General features: G+C 37.4%; 1 protein-coding gene, 1 long non-coding RNA gene and 1 pseudogene across 2 annotated transcripts; all 3 read right to left on the bottom strand.

Annotated features, from left to right (window-relative positions):
* On the bottom strand, window positions 1–4,335 carry LOC147477610 (uncharacterized). Its single transcript, XR_015207833.1, has 2 exons — window positions 4,229–4,335; window positions 1–182 (listed from the first exon to the last, which is right to left on the bottom strand). It is a non-coding gene; the product is annotated as an uncharacterized LOC147477610 (long non-coding RNA).
* Window positions 4,336–4,494: 159 nt separating this feature from the next.
* Window positions 4,495–5,633, bottom strand: LOC147477609 (uncharacterized protein At1g76660-like; annotated as a pseudogene).
* Window positions 5,634–24,627: 18,994 nt separating this feature from the next.
* On the bottom strand, window positions 24,628–25,955 carry LOC147477608 (cyclin-B2-4-like). Its single transcript, XM_086584892.1, has 6 exons — window positions 25,893–25,955; window positions 25,711–25,781; window positions 25,531–25,599; window positions 25,276–25,408; window positions 25,121–25,183; window positions 24,628–25,016 (listed from the first exon to the last, which is right to left on the bottom strand). Exons 3-6 carry the CDS (start codon window positions 25,583–25,585, stop codon window positions 24,884–24,886), a joined length of 384 nt encoding a protein of 127 aa, XP_086441018.1. The 5' UTR covers window positions 25,586–25,599; window positions 25,711–25,781; window positions 25,893–25,955; the 3' UTR covers window positions 24,628–24,883.
* Window positions 25,956–27,052: the final 1,097 nt, after the last annotated feature.

Genomic DNA, 27,052 nt, shown 5'->3' with positions numbered 1-27,052 from the left:
TATTTAAAAACTGAGATCAAATTAAAACTGAAAGAACAACGCTTCATTTACAAATAAAATTTTTACTAACCAACTCTATTACCTTTGTTTCAATTCAAAACCATACACTTTCGAAAAACTTAAACCAGAAGACTCCAAGAGCAAATCCAAGTCACGTGTCTTCATCCACTGCACTCCACCATCTATGTTCCCAAGAACACACCCACGTTGCAAAACAAAGCAAACATGGGTCAGCAAATTGAATTTGCTGGTATGAGTAGACTAACAACAAAATATATATATAATAATCTTTCAAATGAATAATATAACATTACAAACAATTTCAACTTGGAAGACAATATAGTTCCGTTTTCCAAAAACGGCGTGTAGTTTCTTCCCAAGTAAGATTTCACCCCCAACATACAAATTCCAAGAATCTCATATAATATTACTCGTCATTCCCACTTTCCAAAATAACTCACAATACAATACCACTTACATTTCATTTATTAACTGCACATATGATAACCTAATTAAATATGAGTTTGGTATACCTTACCTTTAAGCCGACACGTCGTCTTAGGGTAGGATATTTACGTCCCTGCAGAAAAGATTAATAGATCCTACCCTCCTGCAAAACAGAGTTAGTCATCACAATAAATTGATTTATCTCAGCCAGTCAAAATTCTATTCATGACCCAACCTCATTTAAGATATTGAAGTCTAATTGATATAACCTGGTTCGTCCCGTATCTTTGAGGAATACCACTTATCATAATACCTATATCAATGATAGTCATTCATATGACATCATTACGTCATAAAGTTTCTGCGTGCATAACCATAGATCTCAGACTATCACAAGTCATTAATATTTTCGTAATAACATATCAAGTTATAGTCATTTCACAGTCACATAGAAATCACAACCATTTACTAATACTATTCACAGTCACACTTCACATCCATAACATCACACAATTCATATACTTTTACTTTAGTATCACTCGTCTACTTATGAGAACGAGAAAAAGTCACAACCAAGGAGTACATTCATCCCTTGTGAGTATCAACTCATACAAACCACGTAAACATTTATCATAAGAAATTATATACATCATATGCAATAACTCCATCACACGTAAAATCAATATTTTACTTTACTTATTACTTATCTCGTTGACTCATTTATTCAAAGACACAGCCCAACCTTTAGTTCCTACTCCACGATTTGCACTACACACATTTGCCAAATCACACATATCCGTGCGCCTCACTCACACCGAGTACCACTACAAGACATACGTCCCAAGCGGGATATCGCCTCCAGGAAACATACTTTCATCTTGTAAACTCGGAACTTGTGAGTCAAACCATCTCGGGCTTTCCATACACATAATCACAAAGCCTCTTTGGGCATAACAAATATCAGGTCATTCATGGCACATTCAATGAATACCTTGGGTCATTCCCGCCACATTCAAGGAATACCTATCATAACACTAACGGGCCATTCATGGCACATTCAATGAATGCCCTGAGTCATTCCCGCCACATTCAAGGAATACCCAAACCTACATTCCCGTACATTCAAGGAATACGACCAACCCGCAAGGCGAATACCTTAGTTCCTCTCTAGGGCAGTTCAAACGATTGGGTCATTCATGGCACATTCAATGAATACCCGGGTCATTCATGGCACATTCAATGAATACCCATCTATCACATGACATCACAAGTCATAAACATTTCTTTTCATTACCAAATCCTGAGGCGTGGAGAGTTCTAAAGATGTGGGCGACACATTAAAACATTATTATCACTTATAATTATACTAGCATTACTCGTGTCAAAATAGACCACACATGCAAAGAGTCACTTTCGTGGCAAGGCAAATCAAGCACTTAAATATCATTAAATGTAAAACGGACTTATAATCAAACAAATACAATTTATATAACCATACTCATATATACAATATCGTAAACAAATAGTTCATTACCCCAAATTCAAGTCCACACACACTAATGTCTAAAACATATCCACATATACTAAAGTCTATATTCATATACAACTTCTATCTCCCACATATATATATTTATGTAGTCTCAAAACAACAAGTAATTTCTAACATAATCACATAGTTATCACACAAACTAATATATATATTATAGATATAGTGTAGTGGTCGTGACTTTTGCTCAAAGTCGCTTTCACGATCCAAATCTTTCAAGATTGGAATCAAGCCTTCGTAGTTCTTATCAGCCACATAATCAATGCTAAGGTTTTTCCTACATTCATCCAAATGACATGTAACTTAATTATTTAGAAACTAAGGTATTTAGATATACTTTTTCATGTTTAAAAAAAATACCCAATCATCAAGGTCAAATCTTTCTTAGATAATGACAACCAAAGTTATACAAGCTTCCACAGCATTTTATTACTATATGTGTCCATATAATATACACATAAAACGTAGTACAATTAAACAATCCACAGTCCACAATCAAAGCCCAATATGCTTTACACACTACTCACGTCAAATCTAAATTAGATAATTTACCAACCAAGTTATACAATATCCGACAGTATTTTATTACTATATATATATCCATATAAGCAAACATATGAAAAACTGGAACAGTCAACATTCACAGTCAACGGTCAAAGTCAACGGTCAACAGTCAAAGTCAACGGTCAAAGGTCAACACCTCATGGTCAAGGTCAAACTCAACATGTCATGGTCAAAGTCAAACTGTCCTAGTCAAAGTCAAACTGACAAAGTCAAACTGTCCAAGTCAAAGTCAAATGTGAAAGTCAACCGTCCATGGTCAAAGGTCAAAGTCAACAGTCGATGGTCAAAGGTCAAAGTCAACGGTCAACAGTCAAAGTCAACGGTCAAAGGTCAACACCTCATGGTCAAGGTCAAACTCAACATGTCATGGTCAAAGTCAAACTGTCCTAGTCAAAGTCAAACTGGCGTTTCCGTGTTTGACAGGTTCAGAGTCATAGCCATGGTTCATGGCTAAGGTCAAAGGTGCATGGTTCACGGGCTCGTGACTAAGGAAATGGTTCGGACCCAACTGGTCAAGCCCAAACCTTAGAACCCGGAAGTCTAAAAGCCCACTTATTTATTCTACCTGACCCAATTGGATCTATATTAAATTATATGGACTGGCCCAAGCAATATTAGAAACGGGCCCAAAAACAGTTAAGTGGTTCGGTCCAAAAATACAAATGAAACGGGCCCATAAACTAATATTAGAACTGGTCCCAAAACTTACTTAAACTGGGCCCAAACTAAACTTAATAGAACTGGTCCAAACTTAAATAGAAATGAACTGGCCCAACATAAAAATAGAACCGGCCCACATCAAATTTGAGTTTTGGCCCAAGGAAACCGACCCAGGCCCAAGCCCAAATCGGCTTGGTACTGTTCATCATCTCTTCCCCCAACAGCAGCCCAAATCCGGCCACCACCACCTCCACACAACCACCAATTTTGACTAGGCGGTTTTAATCCTTGCAGAAAACCCAACAACATTAACAAAGCCAAAAATCCCAACCCTTAACTCCACCATCTCCTCCAGAACTAGATTTAAAATTCGACCTCCATTAAAGCTTGTTATCAAGCTTCCAGCCGCCCCCTCACTCTACTACACTCTCCCACTTCAACCAATCACCCATTCACCACACAAAACAACCGAAAAACCGTTCAACACCTTTTACTGGAGTGTTTGGGCGATTTACTGTCGGCCGCCATTAATGGGCAGTGAAAGCTTCCCACCGCCCTCACTCGACAGTCCCAACACCACTCCACCACTATACCATCACCGCCCAACATTCATCCTAAACTCCCCCCAACACCATACAACCCAAAACAAAACCAAAAACAGCCCACCCAACCGCCGGCGCCATTAATGCCTCCAAGCTTCGCTGCCCCCACTCGACCCTCATCAGTCCACAACCAAACACCAACAACAAGTACCGAAAGTTCAACAAGAAAAACGATTTCGGTACTGTTTTGGGCGACGCCATTACAGTAATTCAAAGCTTTCAACAGTTCAATCATTTTAAATTACAAAAACGAAATTTAACAAAGTTAAATAATACAAAGACACGAAGTTCAATGCAACAGGTTTTAACAATGCTACCGGACGCCGAGTAATGAACAGTAAAATTAGTGAAAACATAGGACAATAACACGGTTTCTGTATTCCGGTGAAATAGCAAAAGAGCTACTCACCTGTATGAACAGCTCGACGAATCCTCCTAGCCCGATTCGGTCGCGCTCCAATGCTCCAGCAAACCAGCTTCTCTCTGCCTCCATTTTTAATATATTATATTATCTTCTGAACCCTATTTTCTAGAAAAAATGTTTATATACTTGGGTCCGAAACCCAAGCCCAACACAGACTCGGGCCCAAAACCAGACCCATGTATCCCGAAGTCCAATCCGGATTTAATTTTAAAATAAACAATTAAATTAATTAATTAAATAGAAAAAATACATTATAAAAACACGGGTGTTATAGAGAAGAAGTGCCCTGAATTAGAGATCACCGAATTGGGTGATAAGGTGGCTAACTGGGCTTCCCGGATCTGAGATAATAGGACTGGAATTCATAGTGAGAAGGTGGAAATTTTGGTGGCTACACTATTTCTCGCAACTTGCATCTAGCGAGGATGTTAGTAGCTGAGCAAATGGCACCTCCGGTGACGAAGGTGTTGTCTGATGCAAAGGTTCTGGAGGGGGAGTAAAGGGAGCAGTGGATGGTTCAGTGGTGAAGGTGGAGACACTAACTGGGTCTCGTGCACATAAGGCCCAATGGCAAAGACGGAATTGGGACCAGGGGAATAGACATTTGCAGATAGAGAAGTGAAGGATAAGAATCCTGCTGGTGATTGGGTAGCAGAAGGGGGTTATAACTAAAGGAATGAAGCAGGGGAAGAGGGAGGAGGGGCGAAGGGTAATACAACAGTAGGCGGAAGGGCTGAATTTCCGGTGGAAGCCCCAGCCAGTTTACGATTAATCGCAGGTTCGTGGACTAAGGCAAAATGGCCAATTCGCTTCCCATTTCTATGAGATCCAAAACACCAATATCCACTCCAGCGAATCCCCAATCTTCTTTTCTGCAATGTGCCCCAGTACAGTACATATGTAAGCTTGTAAAGAGAAATTTCAGTAAGCTAGCACATACTTTCTGTAGATATATAAATCTTGAAAATGAATATTTAAAAAAAATGAAGAAAAGAGATATCAAGAAAAGGTAGACTTGCACCAAATCATCCAAAGAAAGGTTAAAGTTGAAGCAAGTAACGAAATGAAGGCTGAATCCTACACCCTCGTGCTAGCCACATGCAAGAAACTAATAAGTCTAGTAACAATTTATATTTACAGTAACAAAATGGTGCAGATCAAAAGCATATAAAATTGAGCATGCTGAACGACCTCAACGGCAGAATTTAGTTCTCATGACTGAGATATGAAATAACTTACATCTATACAACTAAGTTACTTGAAAATCTTCTGATGTATTTTGAACAAAGGAAAAAAAGAAAAACCCAAAAACCCAAAAAACCAAAACACCAACTTAATTTCCTTTTAAACAACCGATGCACCATACTTGCCAGCCAAATATTACCAACATCATTAGAATTACAAAGTAACTTGAGCAACAAAATTGAACTTTCAAAAACTAAGGGTCTCAAGAGAATCAATGGGATCGACAAGACACCTTCTACTCCAACTCATGTTGTAATTGGAAAAGCATAACCTACTCTGAAAACTTAGCATCTGTTATTTATCAAATTGTGTAAAAAGCTTCTAGCTGACGGGTTGTGGGGAAGAGAAATACAGAAAATAAAGAGGGTGCATTTTTTTCTCACTAAAATCCAGTAATATTTGGCTTCCATATAAACGAGAACTAAACACAAGAAAGTACATATAACATCCAGTGTATCACCTCAATGTGCGTCTTGAACAGAAGCAGGACTCGAACAATATAAACTTGAGTACATGTAGCTATTTGATAAACGATAAAATTGAATAGTTTACCTACGAAATGAACGATGAAACTCAAAACGTAAGTAAACTAAAACTAGATTATGTGTCTCTAATTTATCAAAAATTTCTACTCTCAATCCTATGAGATATAGTGGAGTAGAGTGATTCGTTCCACTCATAGTCCTTCCGCATGCTGTGTTCTCTACGTATAAGTATTCTTAATTCTAAAGTCTAATGAGAGATTTACGAAGTGGCAATTAGACTACGATGCAACTACCCACAAGATGCAACTAGTCGACTATTAGAACAACTATGGGAATGCTACGTTGATTCTATGATAAGGAGTTAGAGGGGGATTGATTCCACCTTAACTCGACTTAATCCTACTAACGACTAATAAATTAAGTAATCCGAATGAATCGAAGCAGAACAATATGGTTACTCCTAATCCCTAATTACACATGACATTTCTACCAATTCATAACTAGTATGTGAACGATTAAACCTATTCTCATGGTGAACTAATCGTTTCTAGAGTGGAAAGGAAATTACGACGACTCTACGATAATCGGAATCAAGCTTTCATCAAGGCTTCTCAACCCCCTCAATGGAGGTTAGCCGAGAATCATCACGCTATCATTCCCAATGGAATTCAAACAAGGCATGATATAAAGATTGAAACTTTGCTTGTTTAAACCCAATTCAAAACTACTAATGCAATAATTGAATTAAACTAATAATGACAATTAATTGAATCTACGAATTTAAATTAAACAATTAATGGAAATGAAACTAACTTATGAAGAACACTATTTTATTAATCTAATGAATAATAAAACAATGATTCATTACTAAATTAATAATCTAACTAATCTAAGTCTAGCTATCTACGTAATAAGGGAATTTAGATCTACACAATTGTAAATGATAAGAATCGAAATTGACAAACTAGCTATTTTATTAATCAAACTAATTAAGAATAATGATTCTAAGAGTTTAATCTAAAACAAGAATTGAAATGGAACTAAACTTAATTAATCTACTGAAAACTAGATCTAGAATTCTATATATCTTTAGGTCTAACTAGCTACCATTAACTATCTACCCTATCTACCATTAACAAAGAGTGAAGCTTTGGTTTTTATACATTCAGATCCAAAAATCGTGCATGGGCTTGGAGCCATGTTTTGGGCCAGAGAATCAGGCCCAAAACCCAATTCTTTCAGTCCAAAAAGGCCTCTTCAGCTGCAGTTGGCTTCAACAGACTTTTCGTCCACTTCTGCTCCTCTGATTGGGTCAAGGCTTGGACCATTGGAAAGCTCTTTCCGAGCCGGTCGTTTTGACATAAGGTAGGCCCCATTCTAAGATCTGAGTCCAAAGATACAGCCTTCGGAAGTTCTGCTAACTTGTGTGCTATTTCTGCCCGCGTCGACTTTTCAGCTTTTGATCGGGCTTTAGAAAGGCTTTGTCTTCTTGAATCTTAGCCTTTAGTCATGGAACTCCTTAGTAACTGACCTTTGCTCCTTTATCTCGCTAAAGTGGTACATTTCTGCACATAATGGACTTTGAAGCCTGAAATGCATAAAAACACGTAATCAGTGTTAACTCTTAATTATTACTCACATAATTGGTCTAAAAAGTATGATTCTGAGGGTTAAAACTACAGTTTTGGGCTCTTATCAAACCACCCCAAACAGCATTTTGCTTGTCCTCAAGCAAAGATGAGAAATTAGAATAAGTGACCAAAAATGGAGTTCTAACTACTCGTTTAAGCTAAGTCGCGATTGCATTGACCATATCGCAACAAGGCCTTAAACCACTAGGAATTCCCTAGTGGACGAGTTATAGCCTCATGAGAGTTTTCCAGTGAAGGTACTCACAAACTTCATCTATACTACAACGACTAAGAAATAAAACTATTATTTCCTTATCCATGCTCTAAATTAACTATTCCTCTCACTAGCAATGCATATAGAGTAATCAAGTCGAAACCTAAGCTAATATATGCATAATAATCAATCATCTACAATAAACATATATACAATGAGTAATACTATGAAATGCCTAGCATGTTCGTTTCTGAAACTCGGAATAGCGTCCTTAAGTAGGTTCTCACAATAATAGTCAAGATACAACACTTTGATTTTTCCACTCAAGTTTCGCTACTCCAGTGTGCAGTGGGCACACTTTACCTTACAATCTCAATGACAACAAGGAAGCCGGAGTCGATCAAACACATCTGCCACTTACTATCACACTAACCTATTCCTAATTGAGCTAGAGGTGTTTATTAGGTGTTGCGGGGATTAGGAGATGGTTTAAGAAGGAAAGAAATGGATATTCAAAAAGGACAAGTTTGAGATAATAGAGTCTTCATATTATGTAACTTAGAGAAAACCTTGTTATTTTCTTTTGCTTCTATACTTTGTTTCCATCCTTAGCCGTATTTTTTTTTCTTTTTCTTTTCTTTGGCTTTTGACTCCCTTTTATTCTATTTTTTTTGGAGTTTTATTTTATTTCTATTTTATTTTTCTTTTCTTTGGATGGAAACTTCTTTTCTTTATTTTTAAAGCCATTAACTAACTTTGTTTACACAAGTTTTTTCTCTTCTTCTTTTCTTCCTCATTCTATTTTCAGACTTATCTAAATTGGGTAGGTTGAATTTTTTATTTTGTTTTGTTTTGTAACGAGGGTAAAGGATTTGTGGTTTATGAAAGGCTAAAGAAAGGCTCGAGAGGGGCGACTAGCGGAAAATAATTCATAGGTTTGAATTTACGGCTATATCGATCCAAAGAGGGCCTAAATTCTCACTTAGGATATGGCATAGTGATCAAGCAAGTGGGACGTGTGATTTCTCTATCCGGATTTTACTTCTCCCTTGTGTCATTTCTCAAATGTTTCGCTCATATAAGGCTTTAGGCTATATTCTCACAGGATTTGTAGAATAAGTACTCTAGCCTAGATTTCAGAAACTTACTGCTAACAATCATCGATACTCATGTAATATATTTATAGATAGATGCAAAGATTATTACCTATATATTAACCTAAGTTTCTAAAAATTATTCTAATGCAAAATCTACGTGAGACTTCTAGATTATTAAGAGCATAGAGAAGGTTAACAATACCAATATTCCTAAATGTATAGCATGAACTTATTTATTTATATTTTTGAATTTTTGAAATTTTAACTAGAAAACAAATGCATATTATCTCTATCTATATCCTAATAGATGCCTTAATTACACGTGTTTCTATGCCCCCCCCCCCCCAAACAAGAAGCATGCTTTGTCCTCAAAGTATTGTAAATAAAGAGGGTAGGAAAAATACCATTGAAACGTGTGAAATTCAGGAACATCTGCAAAACAAAGTTAGAACGTACTAATATAGGAAATAAAAACTGACTCAACTCTATACGAGTTCTACCCATTATGGGGTTAACAAGAATGAAATTACTTGGGACATAAGCAGACACTAACTTGAATGAAAACTTACCTTATCTCCCACATTACTCATCATCTTCCTCATCCTCTTCTTCCATAAAGAAGTGAGGTTCCTTTGCGTCCTGCCATGCCATGATAATTTGCCAGGCTTCCCGCCATTTATCATCTATTATTGCTAACCTATTAAGAGCCACTTGGTCTGACGGGGTGTAGGGTGCAACCTGATGAGGTTGTATCCTCCACCCTTGCCAAGTCATTGCACGGAAAGATCGAATAATACTATTGGTGGGTCGTGCGATTAATCGGCCGTAATCCAATCCGTGAAAGCGTGTACAAAAAGCGAGGGAAAGAAACATAGCATAATACGGAAATCAGAACAGGCATAAGAAGGTACTTATGCCTCATGCTATGGGATCGAGCTAAACTAGACATCAAGGTTTGGGGAAGGTCATGACACATACGTCCCGTGGCTAAAGCAAGGAAGACGCTGCAAGTGGCATCATTCACAGAAGAAAAACGTCATTCCCCTAAAATATTTAGCATGATCCAAAACATAACAGTTCCTATGTTCATGGACAGGCTACCAAAGGCGACGTTATATTCCCCTTGGTCCTCTATACGGAAAATGTCTGCGCCATACGACTCATGCAAAAACTCATAAGTGTAGACATACATATTATCTACCCAATAACACCATGGGTCTTGTATTTTAGCGGGCATAGCAAGTCTAAGAACAAATGCTAGCAAGAACCTGGTAATTTCCATTGGTTCATTATCAATGTTGATGGAGAACACTTGATCTCCATCTGGTCTTTCAAAGAAAATGCAGTTATCGTAAAAATAAGATGCTAGTGTTGGAGAATAAAGTGCATCAGGTCTTACCATAAGCGGTTCCTAGCCTACATATGTGATCGCTTCGCGAAACCAAGCACCGTAAGTAGTGCTTTAGAACAAATCTTTGAAAGACTGTTCCGGTATTAATGTAGGAGATGTCATCTCAAAATTATGCTCTGAAATAGCTGCGAATGATCCGGGAACACCCCGCAGAAAAATTGGAATTTTTCTGGTCCACGGAAGTCAGGGCGCTAGTGCGCTCTGCTTGGGCGCGAGCGCGCTCTGAAGATTTTGGAATTCCAGTGTTTTGAGCTGGTCGCGGTTTTTACCTTGAAGCGAAAAGGCGCTCGACAAAAATCTGAAAAAATTGCAGAGCGCGAGTGCGCTCCTCTTGGGCGCAGGCGCGCTCGGAGGTGCTGAAACTCGGAAATTGAGACGAAACGTTGGAATCGTGGGAGTGAAAGGTGAGTGATGGAGGTTAGGTGTAGTGTGAGTTGTGAGTGTAGAATGTATGAAGTTTATATAGGTTTTAAGTTGCTAAAACAGATCGGAAAGTTGCCAAAAGGTTTTTACGGCAGTTTCCAGAAATACCAAGATTTCCAAACCTGAAAACGGAAACAACTCATTTTCTTGATTCTAAAACAAACCTAGTATCTTTTAGGTTGAATTTATGGTAGAATCTACCTATTTAATCGATATTTCATCCTACCATGATACTTATTCATAGATATGCCTAAACGGCCATATTTTCACCTTGACTCCGCAATAAATTCTAAGACGAGGGTCATATAAAAATCATGCTGGAATAGATAACACTACCCCCAAACAATTTGGGAAAGTGGGATCAATATTAAACAACCACGCACAATGAAAATAACCTCATTTTATAAAATTTTCATTTGAAGTACATTTCACTACAAAATTCAAATTACGGAAATAAAACTTACACTAAAATAAATGGCAATAATGAAACTACAAATAAAAATAGAAACATCAAACGATACACTACTACAGAATGACACATATACCACGGTCAATAAGAACGTTTATACCACGGTTCTTTAAAAAACCGTGGGAAATACTTATATACCACGGCGAAAATTTCTTTGGTTATTGGTTTACTAGTATATGTCACAGTTAGATGAAAACCGTGGGATAAGTTGGGTCATATACCATGGTTAGTTTTTTTCCAGCATGAGAGTACTCCACATCCCCACTACCTTAAACATAAACAGTGGTATATAAATTTTCCACTTTCTACTGTAGTTTATGACTTTATGCCAAATAGTCAAATACTAAAAAAAAAAAAAAAAAATACACAAGATCTGAAACTCATTCAAATTGGATTCCCGCTATTCTCTCGGTCTCTCCCCACAACTTCTACAGTTCTATGACTCTTAGGATTCCCGCAACAGTGAGAAACCCACCGTCACTACACCATCACTACACCATAAGGGCCATTTTGTAACAGGGCAAAATTTTCATTTGTAACAAATATATCCGTTACTACCTTTCTAACGGATATAACTGTGAGCTTTTTTGGTTTCCGTTAGTATATTTCAATTTATTTTTCCAATTATTATCAAAGCAGTATTTTAATATTTTTAAATGATGCGTGTCCGTTAGGAAACAACTAAAATAATAGCCAAAAGGGTATATTCGAACTAACGGACTAAATTAAATTAAATAGAAAAAAATTGTGCTTTTGGTCTTTATTTTCCATTTTCCATTCGTGTCTCCTCATTCAAACCCTCGCTGAGGAAGAAGGAAATAAACCAGGTATGCTTTCTCTCTCACTCTCTCACTCTCCCGATCTCCTTTTTTTTTTCTTCTACCCAAACCCCATCTAGCAAATTTATAAGTGTTTTTTTTTAACTGTATCGAACTGTTCAAGTTAGGTTTATTTGGTTCTCTTGTTGATAAATTTGGGAAAATTAAGCTTTGTGTTGGAACTGTAAGATTGGACTAAATTTACGCTTCTCAATTGGGATATTTCGTTGGTTTGGGTTCGATTGGTTAATAAAAAATCAAAAGAATTTCGGTATTAATTAAATAGTTCCAGTTGATCTAAGATTCAGTTTTTCTTACAAATTGTTTATGTTTGATTTCCTAGGTTGTGACTGCTACATAGCTTTTTCTCTCTTCCAACAGACTGATATAAAGAACTTGCTGAAGGCTGCTCCAGTTATGTGTCCACATAAGTATTGCAAGTGAGTCGGTCTTTTTGGCTACTCTAGTTACTTGAGGAGTCATTAGACCTTTCCTTCCAGAATATACTGAAATTTGTAGTTCAACTCTAGTTCATTCCATGCTTTTCTTCTCATGCAGATGATATAATTCCTAGATTAATTGTTGTTTCCCTAAGAAGGTTGAGGAATGAAATTCTTGAAAGTGATTGGTAAGTTTGAGATTAGCCTGTCTACTTTCGGAAATGGTTAACTAGTATGTTTCGGAAGTTTAAATCGTTTGTACTACAGCCAACATGAACTATATAACCTTTTTTCTTGATTGCCGAACTTTCATAATTTTAAAACCATAGATCTTGTCTTTTTGAACTTTAAGGCATCTTCTGAAGGTCTCATCTTGAGATGAACTTCAATATTATTATCTGTATAAAGGCTTCCATTTGTCTCTTTGAACTTGCACTGAAGCCTAGCATTCCTTCTTATTGTCGCTCTTACGAGCCATTGGATTTTTTTTTCTTCTGTTTTATTCTCCCATTTGATTCCTTCTTATTTGTATTGATTAACGACCAAAAGGTCAATGAATACGTACTTTCCTAAAACTCGCTTTGGTTAATAGATGTTTCCTGGTCACTTTTTCCTGTGGGCTTCTACAACAACAAATATCGCCCCGCAAAGCGGGATGGAGTTAGGATGCCTAAGGAGCTGTTTGTACCTTGGACTCTCTACTTTCTAAAGAGGGATGTGGACAGCAGTAGCAAGAGAAGCACTATCAGAAGCAAAGGTAGGGAATCTTGCTCTCTCTGGGAGAGAGACCATGTTAAAAGTATAACCTTTGAAAGTATTGTTTTCATTAGAGCAATGTGAATGAGTTAGTGTAAATTGTGTTCTTTGGAATTTTTCATCGTAATAGTTTATGTTGATTATAGGTTGTTTATATATTGGTATTAGAGCAGTGCCTCGGGTGATTTCGTCATTGGATGCACATCTTGAAGAAGGATTGCATAGGTTTGTTTCTATCTTTTTGTTTTGGAAATTCTTTCAAATGTTAACATGTATAGTGTTTTATCTGTTTTAGTATATAAGACGACTGAATGACAATATAGAATCTTGAGAAGATATTAGGAGTATGTTATAATAGGTGCATTTTGTCATGTTTACTATTGTTCCTCTAATCGACATTTACTTGTAGGGGTTTTGCGAATGTCGAAGTATTTGGAAGCTCTCGGGTCAAGAAGAAGGTGTTGCCTTTGGCTGATCTACAACCCGGCTTCGAATGAGGAGATCAAATGCATCACTAGGTAACACCATGCCTGCAAGTAGCAGAGATGCATCCCTTCAAAGTGTTAGTGAGGTTTGAGAAAGTGTTGGGCTGAAGCGGTTCACGATGGTCCAAACCGAAGAGCAACAAATAAATAGTGAAGTTGATTTCAGTTCAATCAATCCCCTGCATTCTGGATGCTCTTCCGGAGGAGTTGTGTCTTGAAGTTCTTTCCACTCAACATGGTCAAGCAACCACGACCTTCAAATTCACAACCTCGGTCTGCGTGAGATATTTAAAACGGTAAGTCACAAATTTCGGGAGTGGGTTTGAGGATAGAAGAGATACTACATTTTCAACTATGGAAAATGGGATTTATAGTAGTGGGAATAATAATAATGGTTGTTATTTTGCAACTAGTTATGAATACGTTTATGTTTTAGGCCAATATGAAAGAGATTTGAGTTATGGTGATTGTGGGGATTAGGTGAGAGAGAGTCGACTTAGTGGACTTGACATTGGTGGATACCTTGGTGGGCAACTTGGCAATCTATTAAGTTTAAAGCGGTTTGTAAGTGTCTTCACGAGAATCTTTCAAAATTAACTTTGAGTGGATCCTAAGTTGTCTGGATAACTTTGAGTGGATCCTAAGTTGCTGCACTACACCAGAATTTAAGAATTAGGACACACTCTTGGGACTATATACCCGTCTCTAATTAGGGAGGCACGGAGAGAGAAATTTCTGCCGATGCTGCGCCTAAGGGTGTAAAAGGCTGCTTTGTTGATAAGGTCAATCTTTGAGGCACGCGTGAGCATGCCGAGCGTCTTTGTTGTGCGAGAGAATACAAGCTCAGGCAACGCGTGAAGGGCAGCAGCCGATGCTAAGGAAAGAGCAGAGAAGGTAGCTGCAGAAGCAAAAGAGAGAGCTGCTGTTGCAAGAGTTGAAGCAGACGCACGGCAAAGAGCAGAGCAAGCTTCTGCTGAGAGGGCAACTGCAGAGGCTTGTGAGAGGGCTGCTACAGAGGCTCGTGAGAGGGCTGCTGCAAGAGAGAGTCAACAAAAGAATGAGAATGATCTTGAGTCTTTCTTCGGCGGTAGAGCTAGCAGTGCACCAAGGCCTAACAGAACCACAACTTCGGTACGCTTAGGGGAATAAGATTAGAAGCAAGATATTGTTTTTTTTTTTTTTTCTGAAATATTAGCAGACTATTATTTTCGTCTTTGTTTTCTGCATTAGGAGTCTACTTTTGAGTCCCAATTGAAAAAAAAAAAAAACCAGCACCTGAAACAGCCCGTCGGACATCTTCTGGAACCTCGTCGACCATGCGGAAGGCATCCTCAACTACAAATATTGTTGATGATCTCACTTCAATCTTTGGAGGTAATCTTGTTGATTTTACACTTTTCTCTTGTGCGAAGAAGCCTTCCCGGCAATAGTAATCAAGAGAGCTCCCGAAAGTATGCTAATTGCTTAAATTCTACTTTGTTAAAGGTGCTTCGTCATCCGGAGAATTCGGGGCGGGAGAAAGCGAAGAAAGACGAAGAAGCGAGGACCTGGATCGCCACCAACGCATACCACCAGGGCGCCTTGTCCGTGGAGATTAGCTTTTCTCTATTTGTTTGTGTTTATGATTATCTTTACTTGTCATCTTATAAATGTAGAAAACCTATTCAAGTGCATTGACTAGTTTCATACTAAATTATTCATCAATATTATTTCTCTTTTTTATGAAAATTGTTGTCAAGTTTTTTATGGAGTCTCTGTCCTCAAGCAAAAGCATTGGTAGAAAAGAATGAGCGTGACAGTCAAACTCAGAGAGATTAGGAGAGAGACATGTAAGTTTTTGCAGATCAACAACATTTATTCTGGTTTGCTCTGGCATGTTATGAGTTTATATATAAAAATGCCTCTGCTGTAGATATTAACACTTCCATCCAATCAGTTTTTTTAGATGCTTAACACTTATAAAGGAGTTGTGTTTCTCATGTATGTCTTCTATTGAGCACTTGAAATAGACATACTTCTCAAAATCGCTTATTGTGAAGTGCGGTCCTCACATTGCAAAGGGTTGATGGGAAACGAGTTTCGCTGAAGTGGGACAAGATCAAGGTAAACAAATCCTACACATTATTGTCTTTTTCTTTGAAAAGTATATGTTTACATATGTTGTGAGTCTATATGTTAGGGCCCATATCAACTAGGTGGCACAGAGTGTGGGTATTATACAATGAAGTTTATGAGGGAAATAGTAGAAGCTTGTTCATTTGGATCATTTGAAAATAAGGTATTGAAAGTTTTGACAAACACTTTATTTGGCTCAACGACTTAGCCTTATTCTTATATAGTAACTCCACATGTTGTGCTTTGACTCATCCAGATAACAAATTTAGAATTGAAGGAGACATACACGCAAGATGAACTTGACGGTGTTCGACTCGATATTATTCAGTTCATCCAGGAAAATGGGGTGTTTTGGTCGGAAGCGAATGAGGATGAGTTTTAACTATGTTGGATCCCTCGGTTTAATTTATGAGTCTTACCTTTTTAATTTATGAAAAGGAATTTGAAGTTTGTTTTCTTAGTGCACTCAAAAATTAATGGAAGTTTTTTATTATTATTATTATCTTTTTTTTGCAATGTTTGATAGTTTATTGTACATTTTGGAATTTGTTGGGAAGATGGAAATGTTGTATGTAGGTAAGGCTATGTAAATTTTGTTATGCGAGGTTCGGTTTTAAGTGGAAAACTGTTACTAGCATTATTATATATATATATATATATATATATATATATATATATATATATATATATATATATATATATATATATATATACCACGGTTTGGCATAAACCGTAGTGTTTAGTATAACTATATACCACGGTATTATAACACATACACTAATATAAACCACGGTTTCAATAGCTTATATGCCACGGTTATGTTGACAACCGTGGTATATAATGGGCATTACAAACCACGGTTCTTTAAAAAACCGTGGTATCCGTTAAACATATATACCACAGTTTTGCTATTATTATATACCACACCACCTATTGTCACGGTTGTATAACAGTGGTAAATATATTTATACCACACTTAAAAACAGTGGTATAAATGTCATTCTGTAGTAGTGATACTATCCCTAACCACTCCGGTACTGGTAGCGGAGGGCACACGGTCCGGAGATGGCTCCTGAGTTCTCGATGGGCCAGCACCATTCGTCTTTCGGCGACGACGCTCGTGCCTCGATGGTGTGTCCTTAGAAGGAGAATCCCCGTGAGGTGGGAATCGTGCAAGCATCACCGCTCATCCTCTCTTTGGGTACGGATCTCGAAGTTATGATGGATAGTAGCCTGTCGAGTCCGGAGGTCTTCGCAGATAGTGTTGAGTGAACGCATGCCACGATGAATTACGGCCATGCGTTACGCATCGACCAACACCGCTCCGGGGCATCCGCATCAAAACAAGTCAAGTCCTCCTCATCCTCCTCGAGGCATTCTCATTTCCCCATCCTCCTCGGCATTCTCATTTCCACCATCCTCCTCGTCCTCTATCCAATCCTCAGGCAACCACCAAACTTGTTGGACATACTCCTTATAAAATGCGAGGGATTCGGGTGCGGGGTGATGTAAGACCTATCGGGCGCTTTGAGTGCTCTCAACCCGGTATGATCTTGGTTATCAACCACGGGGAGAGGTGCAACAGACTTCCCTACTCCCCTAATCATGCTAAGCAAAACTCCAAGATCTGAGAACTTCGTATTTCTGCTCCTGGAGTATCCATAAAATGTGGAGGCAGTTTAGACCGATGTCGCTGACCTTCTCCTTCCCCAGGACGTTCCGACCAATCCACTGAGCTGCAGCCAGCTGGTTGGTTCTGAGGGATGATTGGCGAACACAATGCGATCTCGCATTGTAGTTCCCTTCGGTAACTGTCACGTTCATCAATGGTTCTACCCTATTATATTGGGACTCCTGCAACATGACATCCAGATGGATTCTAGGTGGAATGCCTAGAATCTCAGCCAACAACCCAGTAGTTACCTCCTTCCTCCTCTTCGCCACCATAACAAAAATTCTAGTCCCCTCTACCTCCTTCGTGTTGTAAAACCGTCGAACTAAGTCTTCGTGGTAAAAGGCTTCAGTTGAGTACCACAAGCTATTACAGTCTCTACTGATCATTTCGTCACCGTAAAACGGCGCGAAGTGGTCGCCAGTAAAAGCTTGCTTTGGCAAAATTCGACGTTGTTGAGCCATTTTAGTGTTTGGAATGTAGTGGGGGTTTAAATGGGATGTGGTGTTGGAAATTGAATCGACCGACTGAAGCAACCAGTGGTGGTGGCGCGACAGTTCACAAATTTTTTTAAATTTTCGTGGGTTTTGGTGATGTAAGTTGGTGGATTTTGTGGGGGTTTGGTTTTTGAGAAGATTTGTAGCGGATTTTTGATGGTTGGCGTGGGTTTAATTAGGTTTATTGTTTATTTTTATTTATTTTTATTTTTATTTATTTATTTATTTTTTAGGTTTGGAGCTTGGTGGGCGTTAATGGTGGTTTTGAGAAGATGAACGCGACTGTTGGGCAAAGGTAAGGGCGCGGGTTGAGCCCAAGCCCAATTCGAAATTTTTGAATTTTTCGATTTTTCTCGAAACTTCAAATCAAAATTGCCGCTTCGTTACCGGTCCGATTTTTGTGAATGAGATATGGAAATGATCAGGAGAGAATTTCCAATCTAATGATCCATAAAACACTCTATTCCGACCGTGGATGACATATAAGATAGTGGAAAACGCCTCGAAGTGCGTGCATGACGTACGTTATGCGAACGACTGAACTCTAAATTCATGAATTATGTCAACCCGAATTGTAATACAATTGAACGGCCTAAGTAACTCTAATGGGACATAAAACATTCTAGGACGGAAACACGAACACCCCACCCCCAAACAAATTTTTTACAACAAAGCTTAGAAAATTTGTTTTTTAGCAGTGGGTCTTTTAAAGTCAGATTCCCGAGACTTCCTAGATTACTATGTTTATCCTTTAATATATATATATATATATATATATATATATATATTAATTTTTACTTTTATAATGAAAAACAATAAACAAAAAAGACATAATTCATCCCATAGAGAAACATGACATGACTAAAAATCGAGAAAACATGCAAGAGTGGAAAGCGTGAATTATGTTAAACGTGGACTTAGGATCCAGTTCTTACAGCCACACACTCCATAGGGAGGGCCCGGTTACCTTAATGGTGCACTCACCAATATATGAAAATGAAAGGAAATGCACCAAACACAAAAGTTGAGTCGTTTATCGTCAGATACTCGAGACTTTATCTAAACATATATATGAACATGCAGTTTATCATATATCAACAACCAAAATAGTTGTGGATCATTCCATAAATAAATATCACAGAAAACATATCCAAACACAATCAAGCACCAAGATTTCTTATGACGCAACCTAGTGAAATGAAAGCGAAGTCGGATAACCCTATTACGTAACCTAGCATGCACCTTCTTTTTCATTTTTGAACGAGTGAGTGTTCTAGTAAATAAGTGTGGAAAAGTGAATGGTTGTGGAGAATATGGTGGATATGGATAAGTTGTAGAAGGACAGCATGTAAACAATGAGGATGTGGGTTTAGCACAAAACTCATTCATAGTGTAGGTAGGGACTGTCTCAAGTCTGAAAATGAAGGTGTCAAATGGTTTGTCTTTCGGAAGTATTTGTTTACTAGGTGGATTTAAAAAATTATGAAGCACAGAAGAAACAAAAGGATCGAGTGCAAACTCGAGATTCCTTTGAAAGGGTGGAAGGAGAAGAGTCAAGGTGGATGTTGTGCAAAGTAGTTCTTGATAGGGTGAATCATCACCTCCTCTAAGAAACTCATCGAATTCCTCATCTAGATTGGTCATATCCACATTACTATGATAGTCCTCTACATCTTTGAGAAAGTCATCTATCTCATCCTCATCCGTAATATGTGTATCGACTAGTGTAGGGATGAAAATGTTGGAGTCTGAACTTCCAAAGGAAAGAAATTTGGGCATATGATTATCAGGGAACATGTTGTTGAAATAATCTCGAGCAAAGCTCTCGATCATGCTAACCTTTCCATCCATAGGCGAATCGGGTAACTGTGTCTTTGTTTTAAAAACATTGACTTCAACAACAAGATGGCCAAAAGACATGGACATTGAACCATCGCGGCAATTAATGGCGCATTGGCGGTTGCCGAGGAAAGGGCCCTAAGATGATCGGGACGAGTGGTTAACGACTTACGTATCGAGGATGACAAAATCAGCCGGATAGTAGAAATCCTGAATTTTTACCAGAACATTTTCGACCACACCCTTAGAATACTTAATAGACCGATCAGCTAATTGCAATGTCATTTTAGTGGGTTGCATTTCGTCTAGGCCTATTTGTCTATACAAATAAAATGGGAGTAAGTTAACACTAGCCCCCGTGTCTAATAATAACGCGGTCGTTGTATAGGAATCTCCTAAGGTGCATTATGCGATGGGGCGACCGGGTCCTTGTACTTAACAATTCCATTATGTTCAGGATAGAGTTGGAAATTGTTCGTTAAAAGCGTCTTTTGGTATATTTGTCTTACGCCTAGTAGTACACAACTCCTTAAGAAACTTAGCATGGTGTGGTAGCTTTTTAATAGCTTCGAGGAAGGGAAGGTTTATAGTTAGATTCTTGAAAACGTCCCTAATCTCCTCATAATTAGTATCCCTAGTTAACACACTAATTTTTGTGGAAGCGGTGGTTTTGTCTATATTTAGCAATGGTATCATCCGGATGTTTAACCGTGGCTTTTCGTTTCTTAGGTTGTGTTGTAATCGGTACCTCTACGATTGGTAGGCTCTTGAGTTTTTTTGGGTATCTAGTAAAATAGCGGGTGTAGGGGACTCTTGGTGGGGTAACTATAGGCATAGTTACTTTGTTATCAACCACTCTGCCAGAATGGAGAGTGGTGATGGCCTTTAGCTCACCTACATTTTCATATTCATTACTAGTATTATTGGTTACCTCAAAGGCTGTGTTTGTTCTTTTAGGATTAGGTATTTCGTGACCTGGAAACACACCTTTGGGTTGGGATTTATCTTGGGCCAACTGTTGACTTAAATTATTAACGGATTGTAGAAGCTGTTGGTTAGATTGAGCCATGGTTTGGAAAAGTTTTTGGCTCACTTGTATGAAGGTGTCAAGACGATCCGGTTATGTGGGTGTAGTAGTCACGGGTGGTGTGACTGGAACTATTTCGCGTGAATTATTTATGGGTGGATTTTGATAATTATTATTTACCGGAACGATACCTCTATTAACATTATAATTATTATAACTACCTTGACCTTGTGTTTGACCTAGTCGAGGTTGCACTTGGTTGTTATAATTATTAAAATTACCTTAACCCTGTCCTTGTCGTGGTGGAGCTTGGTTAAAACTGTGCGTTGGCCTAACATATTGATTATTGTACCTTGGAGGTGTGACGTGTTGGTTATTTCTCCAACCGAAGTTGGGATTTTGTCTCCAAGGGGCGTTAGGTTCACTATTAATGGAACAAGCCTGTTCATAGGCTATAGGACAGTGGAAGTCGGGATGCTCGGGGCTCCAACGAAACTACATGGATTTGAATTTACATTCATGACGGGGATAGGCTTTTGTTGAGCGAAATGACCTCTACCTTTTTAGTGAGTGATTCGATTAGAGTTTTATTTCGGGATCGTGTTTAATTTCAAACATACCGCGCCTTAGCTGTATTAGAAGAACTAGCGGAGCGGTGGATATCGTCACTACCCCAGTTGTTATTTCGCTTAGTTTGATCCTCTAAAAATTTTATAAGCCTCAGAGGCTCCTTTGCTTAAGAAACTACCCCATTCATTATGTCTAGGACTTCTTTATGGTGGTGTAAAAGTCCTTTGAAAAGACCACGAACTAACGTGTCTTTAAGCTAAGTTATGATGTGGACACTCTATAAGGAGGTCGGTGAAAGCGATTCCAAGCCTCTGAAAATGATTCATGAGGATTTTGTCGAAAGAAATGAATCTTGGAAAGCATCTCATCCGTCTTTAGGGGTGGGTAAAAATGTTCCATAAACAGCTGAACAAGTTTAGCCCACGAGTCCACAGAATTAGGCGCTTGGGCAGTTAACCAAGACGCCGCCTTATCGGCTAAGGTGAAAGGAAATACCCTTAGTTTAATTTGTTCCGCACCAACCGTAGGATGGTGGAATGTTGTTAGGACTTGTTCAATCCTACGCATGTGCTGATAAGGTTTTTATGGTCTAATCCATGAAAAACAGGTAACAAATTAAAAATATTTGGGGGGATTCGGAAATCCCCCACAGGGTCTGCTAGAACGATGCAAGATTTGGGGCTATCGCTCAAGGCTTTATAAAAGTCCGAGAGAGGAGTCTCTCCTTCGTCGGGCATTGTGTCAGGTGGTGTGTGTGAAATAGTAGCTAGAGGTGGAGTGGGTGGTATACTAGATAGAATTGTTTGTTGATGTTGTTGTGTGATTACGTTTGGTATTTTTGTTCGACCAGACCTTAATCTCATACAAGGCTAAGACCAAATTTAGCTAAACACATCAACACTCCAAACAATTCTGATATACTAGTATAAACCTCTAACAGGAGATGCGAGGTGTGGAAGAAAGGAATACCTGATTGCGTCCTTGCTTCGCTTATGAATAGCGTCTTATTTACGCGTGTTCAGTGTATATAACAAGTTAGAACACTGAAAAACTTGAAAAATCAAAGTTCGAATCAAAACTGTAGAAATCCGGAAAAATCTAGCTTAGGGCTGGGTCATTCGGCTTAGAAGCGTGATCGCTCGTGTAATCTTGAAATTACAGTGTTTTTAGTATGGTCGCTCCACATGGGGGGCGGTCGCTCCAGTGTTACAATCTTTTGGCGCTGGAATTCAGCTCGACTTCGATAACTTGAAGCAGTGCGCGGCTCCACTTGAAGCCGAATCGTGCTTCGTTTTTTTTTTTTTTTTTTTTTTTTTTTTTTTTTTTTTTTTTTTTTCAATCTTTGAAACGGACAACCACAGTATGAATCAAACAAGGGTGGGTGGGTGAAATGGGACTTTAAGAAAAGTACTTACACTATGAAAACAATGCGAAAGTGAAACTAAGATGGCAGCGGCGCCATTTGATAAATGATAAAATTGATAGTTTACCTACGAAATGAACAATGAACTCAAACATAAGTAAACTAAAACTAAATTATGTGCCTATATTTTATCAAAAATTTCTACTCTCAATCCTATGAGATATAGTGGAGTAGAGTGATTCGTTCCACTCCTAGTCCTTCCGCATGCTGTGTTCTCTACGTATAAGTATTCTTAACTCTAAAGTCTAATGAGAGATTTACGAAGTGGCAACTAGACTACGATGCAACTACCCACAAGATGCAACTAGTGGACTATTAGAACAACTATGGGAATGCTACGTTGATTCTATGATAAGGAGTTAGAGGGGATTGATTCCACCTTAACTTCGACTTAATCTACTATCCACGAATCGTAAGTAATCCGAATTGAATCTTGCCCAGCAGAACAATATGGTTACTCCTAATCCCTATTTACACATGGCATTTCTACCAATTCATAACTAGTATGTGAACGATTAAACCCATTCTCATGGTGAACTAATCGTTTCTAGAGTGGAAAGGAAATTACGATGACTCTACGATAATCGGAATCAAGCTTTCATCAAGGCTTCTCAACCCCCTCAATAGAGGTTAGCCGAGAATCATCACGCTATCATTCCCAATGGAATTCAAACAAGGCATGATATAAAGATTGAAACTTTGCTTGTTTAAACCAAATTCAAAACTACTAATGCAATAATTGAATTAAACTAATAATGACAATTAATTGAATCTACGAATTTAAATTAAACAATTAATGGAAATGAAACTAACTTATGGAGAACACTATTTTATTAATCTAATGAATAATAAAACAATGATTCAATACTAAATTAATAATCTAACTAATCTAAGTCTAGCTATCTCGTAATAAAGGGAATTTAGATCTACACAATTGTAAATGACAAGAATCGAAATTGACAAACTAGCTATTTTATTAATCAAACTAATTAAGAATAATGATTCTAAGAGTTTAATCTAAAACAAGAATTGAAATGGAACTAAACTTAATTAATCTACTGAAAACTAGATCTAGAATTCTATATATTTTTAGGTCTAACTAGCTACCATTAACTATCTACCCTATCTACCATTAACAAAGAGTGAAGCTTTGGTTTTTATACATTCAGATCCAAAAATCGTGCATGGGCTTGGAGCCATGTTTTGGGCAAGAGAATCAGGCCCAAAACCCAATTCTTTCAGTCCAAAAAGGCCTCTTCAGCTGCAGTTGGCTTCAATAGACTTTTCGTCCACTTCTGCTCCTCTGATTGGGTCAAGGCTTGGACCATTGGAAAGCTCTTTCCGAGCCGGTCGTTTTGACATAAGGTAGGCCCCATTCCGAGATCTGAGTCCAAATATACGGCCTTCGGAAGTTCTGCTAACTTGTGTGCTGTTTCTACCCGCGTCGACTTTTCAGCTTTTGATCGGGCTTTAGAAAGGCTTTGTCTTCTTGAATCTTGGCCTTTAGTCACGGAACTCCTTAGTAACCGACCTTTGCTCCTTTATCTCGCTAAAGTGGCACATTTCTGCACATAATGGACTTTGAAGCCTGAAATGCATAAAAACACGTAATCAGTGTTAACTCTTAATTATTACTCACATAATTGGTCTAAAAGTATGACTGTTACAGGTTTAAAACTACAGTTTTGGGCTCTTATCACTATTCAAAATTCCATGACTTAGAAACCAGAAATTGGCTTGATAAGTTGATTTATCTTCGTAATTTATAATAAGATTTACCAGTAAAATGCAAAGTATGATGTTGATCAAGAGAAAATCATCAACTACAAAAGGTGAATTCACCCATCAGTAGAAAGACTCGGACACTTTACTGTGGCTAGCTCAAACTGGTTTATACGAGTTCCTCGACCATGGACTATTATTCTTTCTAATGAGTCCCAGAGCCAACATTTTCAGTAGAAAAACAAAAAACAAAAACTCAGACTATATTATTTTCTTACGTTTTGATTACAATTTAGAAATATCAGTACCCTGCAAATAGTTGTAACATAAAACGAAAAAGAAGGATACAACAAACATGTACCTCTGAAGTAAATATCTTGAGAGGAGAAGGTTGCTTGACCTCCTTCTTGTTTGCCAATTGCGCCGCAAACCGCCTTATAAAACAGCAAAAACTGATCATTAACTATCGATAAAAGCACATTTAATTCATTCCAGTTTAAAAAGAAATACAAAACTTAATACATTGTTCACTCCTAACCTTGTAATTGGTCGATGAACCGGGACATTAGTTAGATTTCTATCATTAACTCCATTGCTTTTCCTTCAAAATCAAACAGTATACATATAAAGCAAAAGATCAAGTATTACAATTAGGTTAAAAGAGAGAACTTATCAAGTGTTTTTAGAATTTACTCTTGTAATCCTCTTTTGTTCACAACAGCACAAGGCTGATTTCCAATTACATTCGGATTAATCGTACTCAAAGCTCGTCGGTTATGTCCAACTTCAGCTATTACCACCTTCCCAAATCCCACTCTTGCACCACCTTTATTAATCAACCACAAACCAAACAAAAAAAATTCAAATCAGAACCATGGTTTTAGTTTTAGTTTTACAGCTCAATCCAAAACACACCCACATCATCAAGTAGAAGATCAAAAATATTACCTTGCAGATTCTTGGGTCCCATTAGTCCTGAATTGTTTTCTTTCGAAGTACTCATCTTTTTAAACTATCCTAATACAACAACAACAACAATAACAAAGAAAGGAGTAAAAAAAAAAAGATCGGTTTCTTGAAGATGTTTGTTCAAATACCTCAAGAACATATATTGACAAAACCACAAACCTTGGATTTCATGAAAGATAATCAAGAACAAATATCTCTGAGTCAGATAAAGCCTTTCGATAATCCCGTACCTGCAATAGGACCAAATCCGATGGAAGGTAAAAAACATAAGAACTAATAAAATAGAAATTTGATTTTGAAATTTGATTGACTGAGAGATTTGGGGAAAAAAATAAACATACCTGATTTCAAATTATGCAAATTGCTAATCGACGGAGTGATGGATACGAATATACGATGATTCTAATTTTATTTGCTCTTCTTATCTTGTCACATGGAATATTAAAAAAAAATGAGAGCAACCCTCTTCATTGGTGATAGAGAAGGTTGAAGGACTTTCCGTTTTTTTTAACGTCTAATAAATTAATTGATTAAATGGCTAATTAAATGCATTTATGGTTGCGTACAATTGAAATGATGCGTGGTTTTGGTTTTTTTTTATTCACCAGCCACATGAAATGACCAATTACTCCTAATTAAAGTACTAAGCAATATTTTTATTTAAGGACAATATAGGTATCGTATATTTACAAAAGCATAAAAAGACAAAGTTATCCTTTTAAATGGTATTGGAGTGTTTTGGTTTAATTATTTATCCAGGGGTATTATGCGTAAGAAAAATACCCGGATGAATTTAAGGGTTCATGATAGTTATAGGTTATACTACTAGTAGAGATATATAAATTTTTGGCAAATGTTGATAATTATTAATATATTTTATTAAGAATAATAAAATATATATACAGGTGTGTTATTCTCCATAATTAACACACCATAACTATTAATTAATATAACGTTTTTAGGAATATTAATAGATTTTGTGCGAAATACTATTTAAGTTGGTACACGCATTCAACTAGGCGTGATAAAACAATGTGGTTTGGTCACTTCAGAAATTATTACACAGATCTTGATTGGTAACACACATTTTCTTAACATACAATTATCAAATAATTAAGAAAAGGGTTTTCATATACACACCACTGATTTTACCAAGGGCACCACACACTAACCACAAAATAAACGGCATATAATTAGGACTGAAAAGAATAATATTTTAAAATAGTTTCTTAACAATCAGAACACAATTTTTTTTTATACAAAATTTTACAATATTCAAAATCAAACAAGAAATATTTATAAAACTTATCACTAATTGAAGATACTTATTGATTATTTATTTTATTTTAAAAAAACGATTGAATTATAAAATTTATTAAGGCTTGGAGGAACCCTAACATGAAAACAAATAAATCTCATAATAATTTACGAATCAAATCCATAATGTTTCCTCTACATTATTACAGTTGAAATCAAAACAAAACATTTAATGAAATTATTC

The sequence above is a fragment of the Coptis chinensis genome, chromosome 9, assembly GCF_015680905.1.
Source record: "Coptis chinensis isolate HL-2020 chromosome 9, ASM1568090v1, whole genome shotgun sequence".
Lineage (NCBI taxonomy): Eukaryota > Viridiplantae > Streptophyta > Magnoliopsida > Ranunculales > Ranunculaceae > Coptis > Coptis chinensis.
This window is presented reverse-complemented; position numbering and strand designations above follow the sequence as displayed.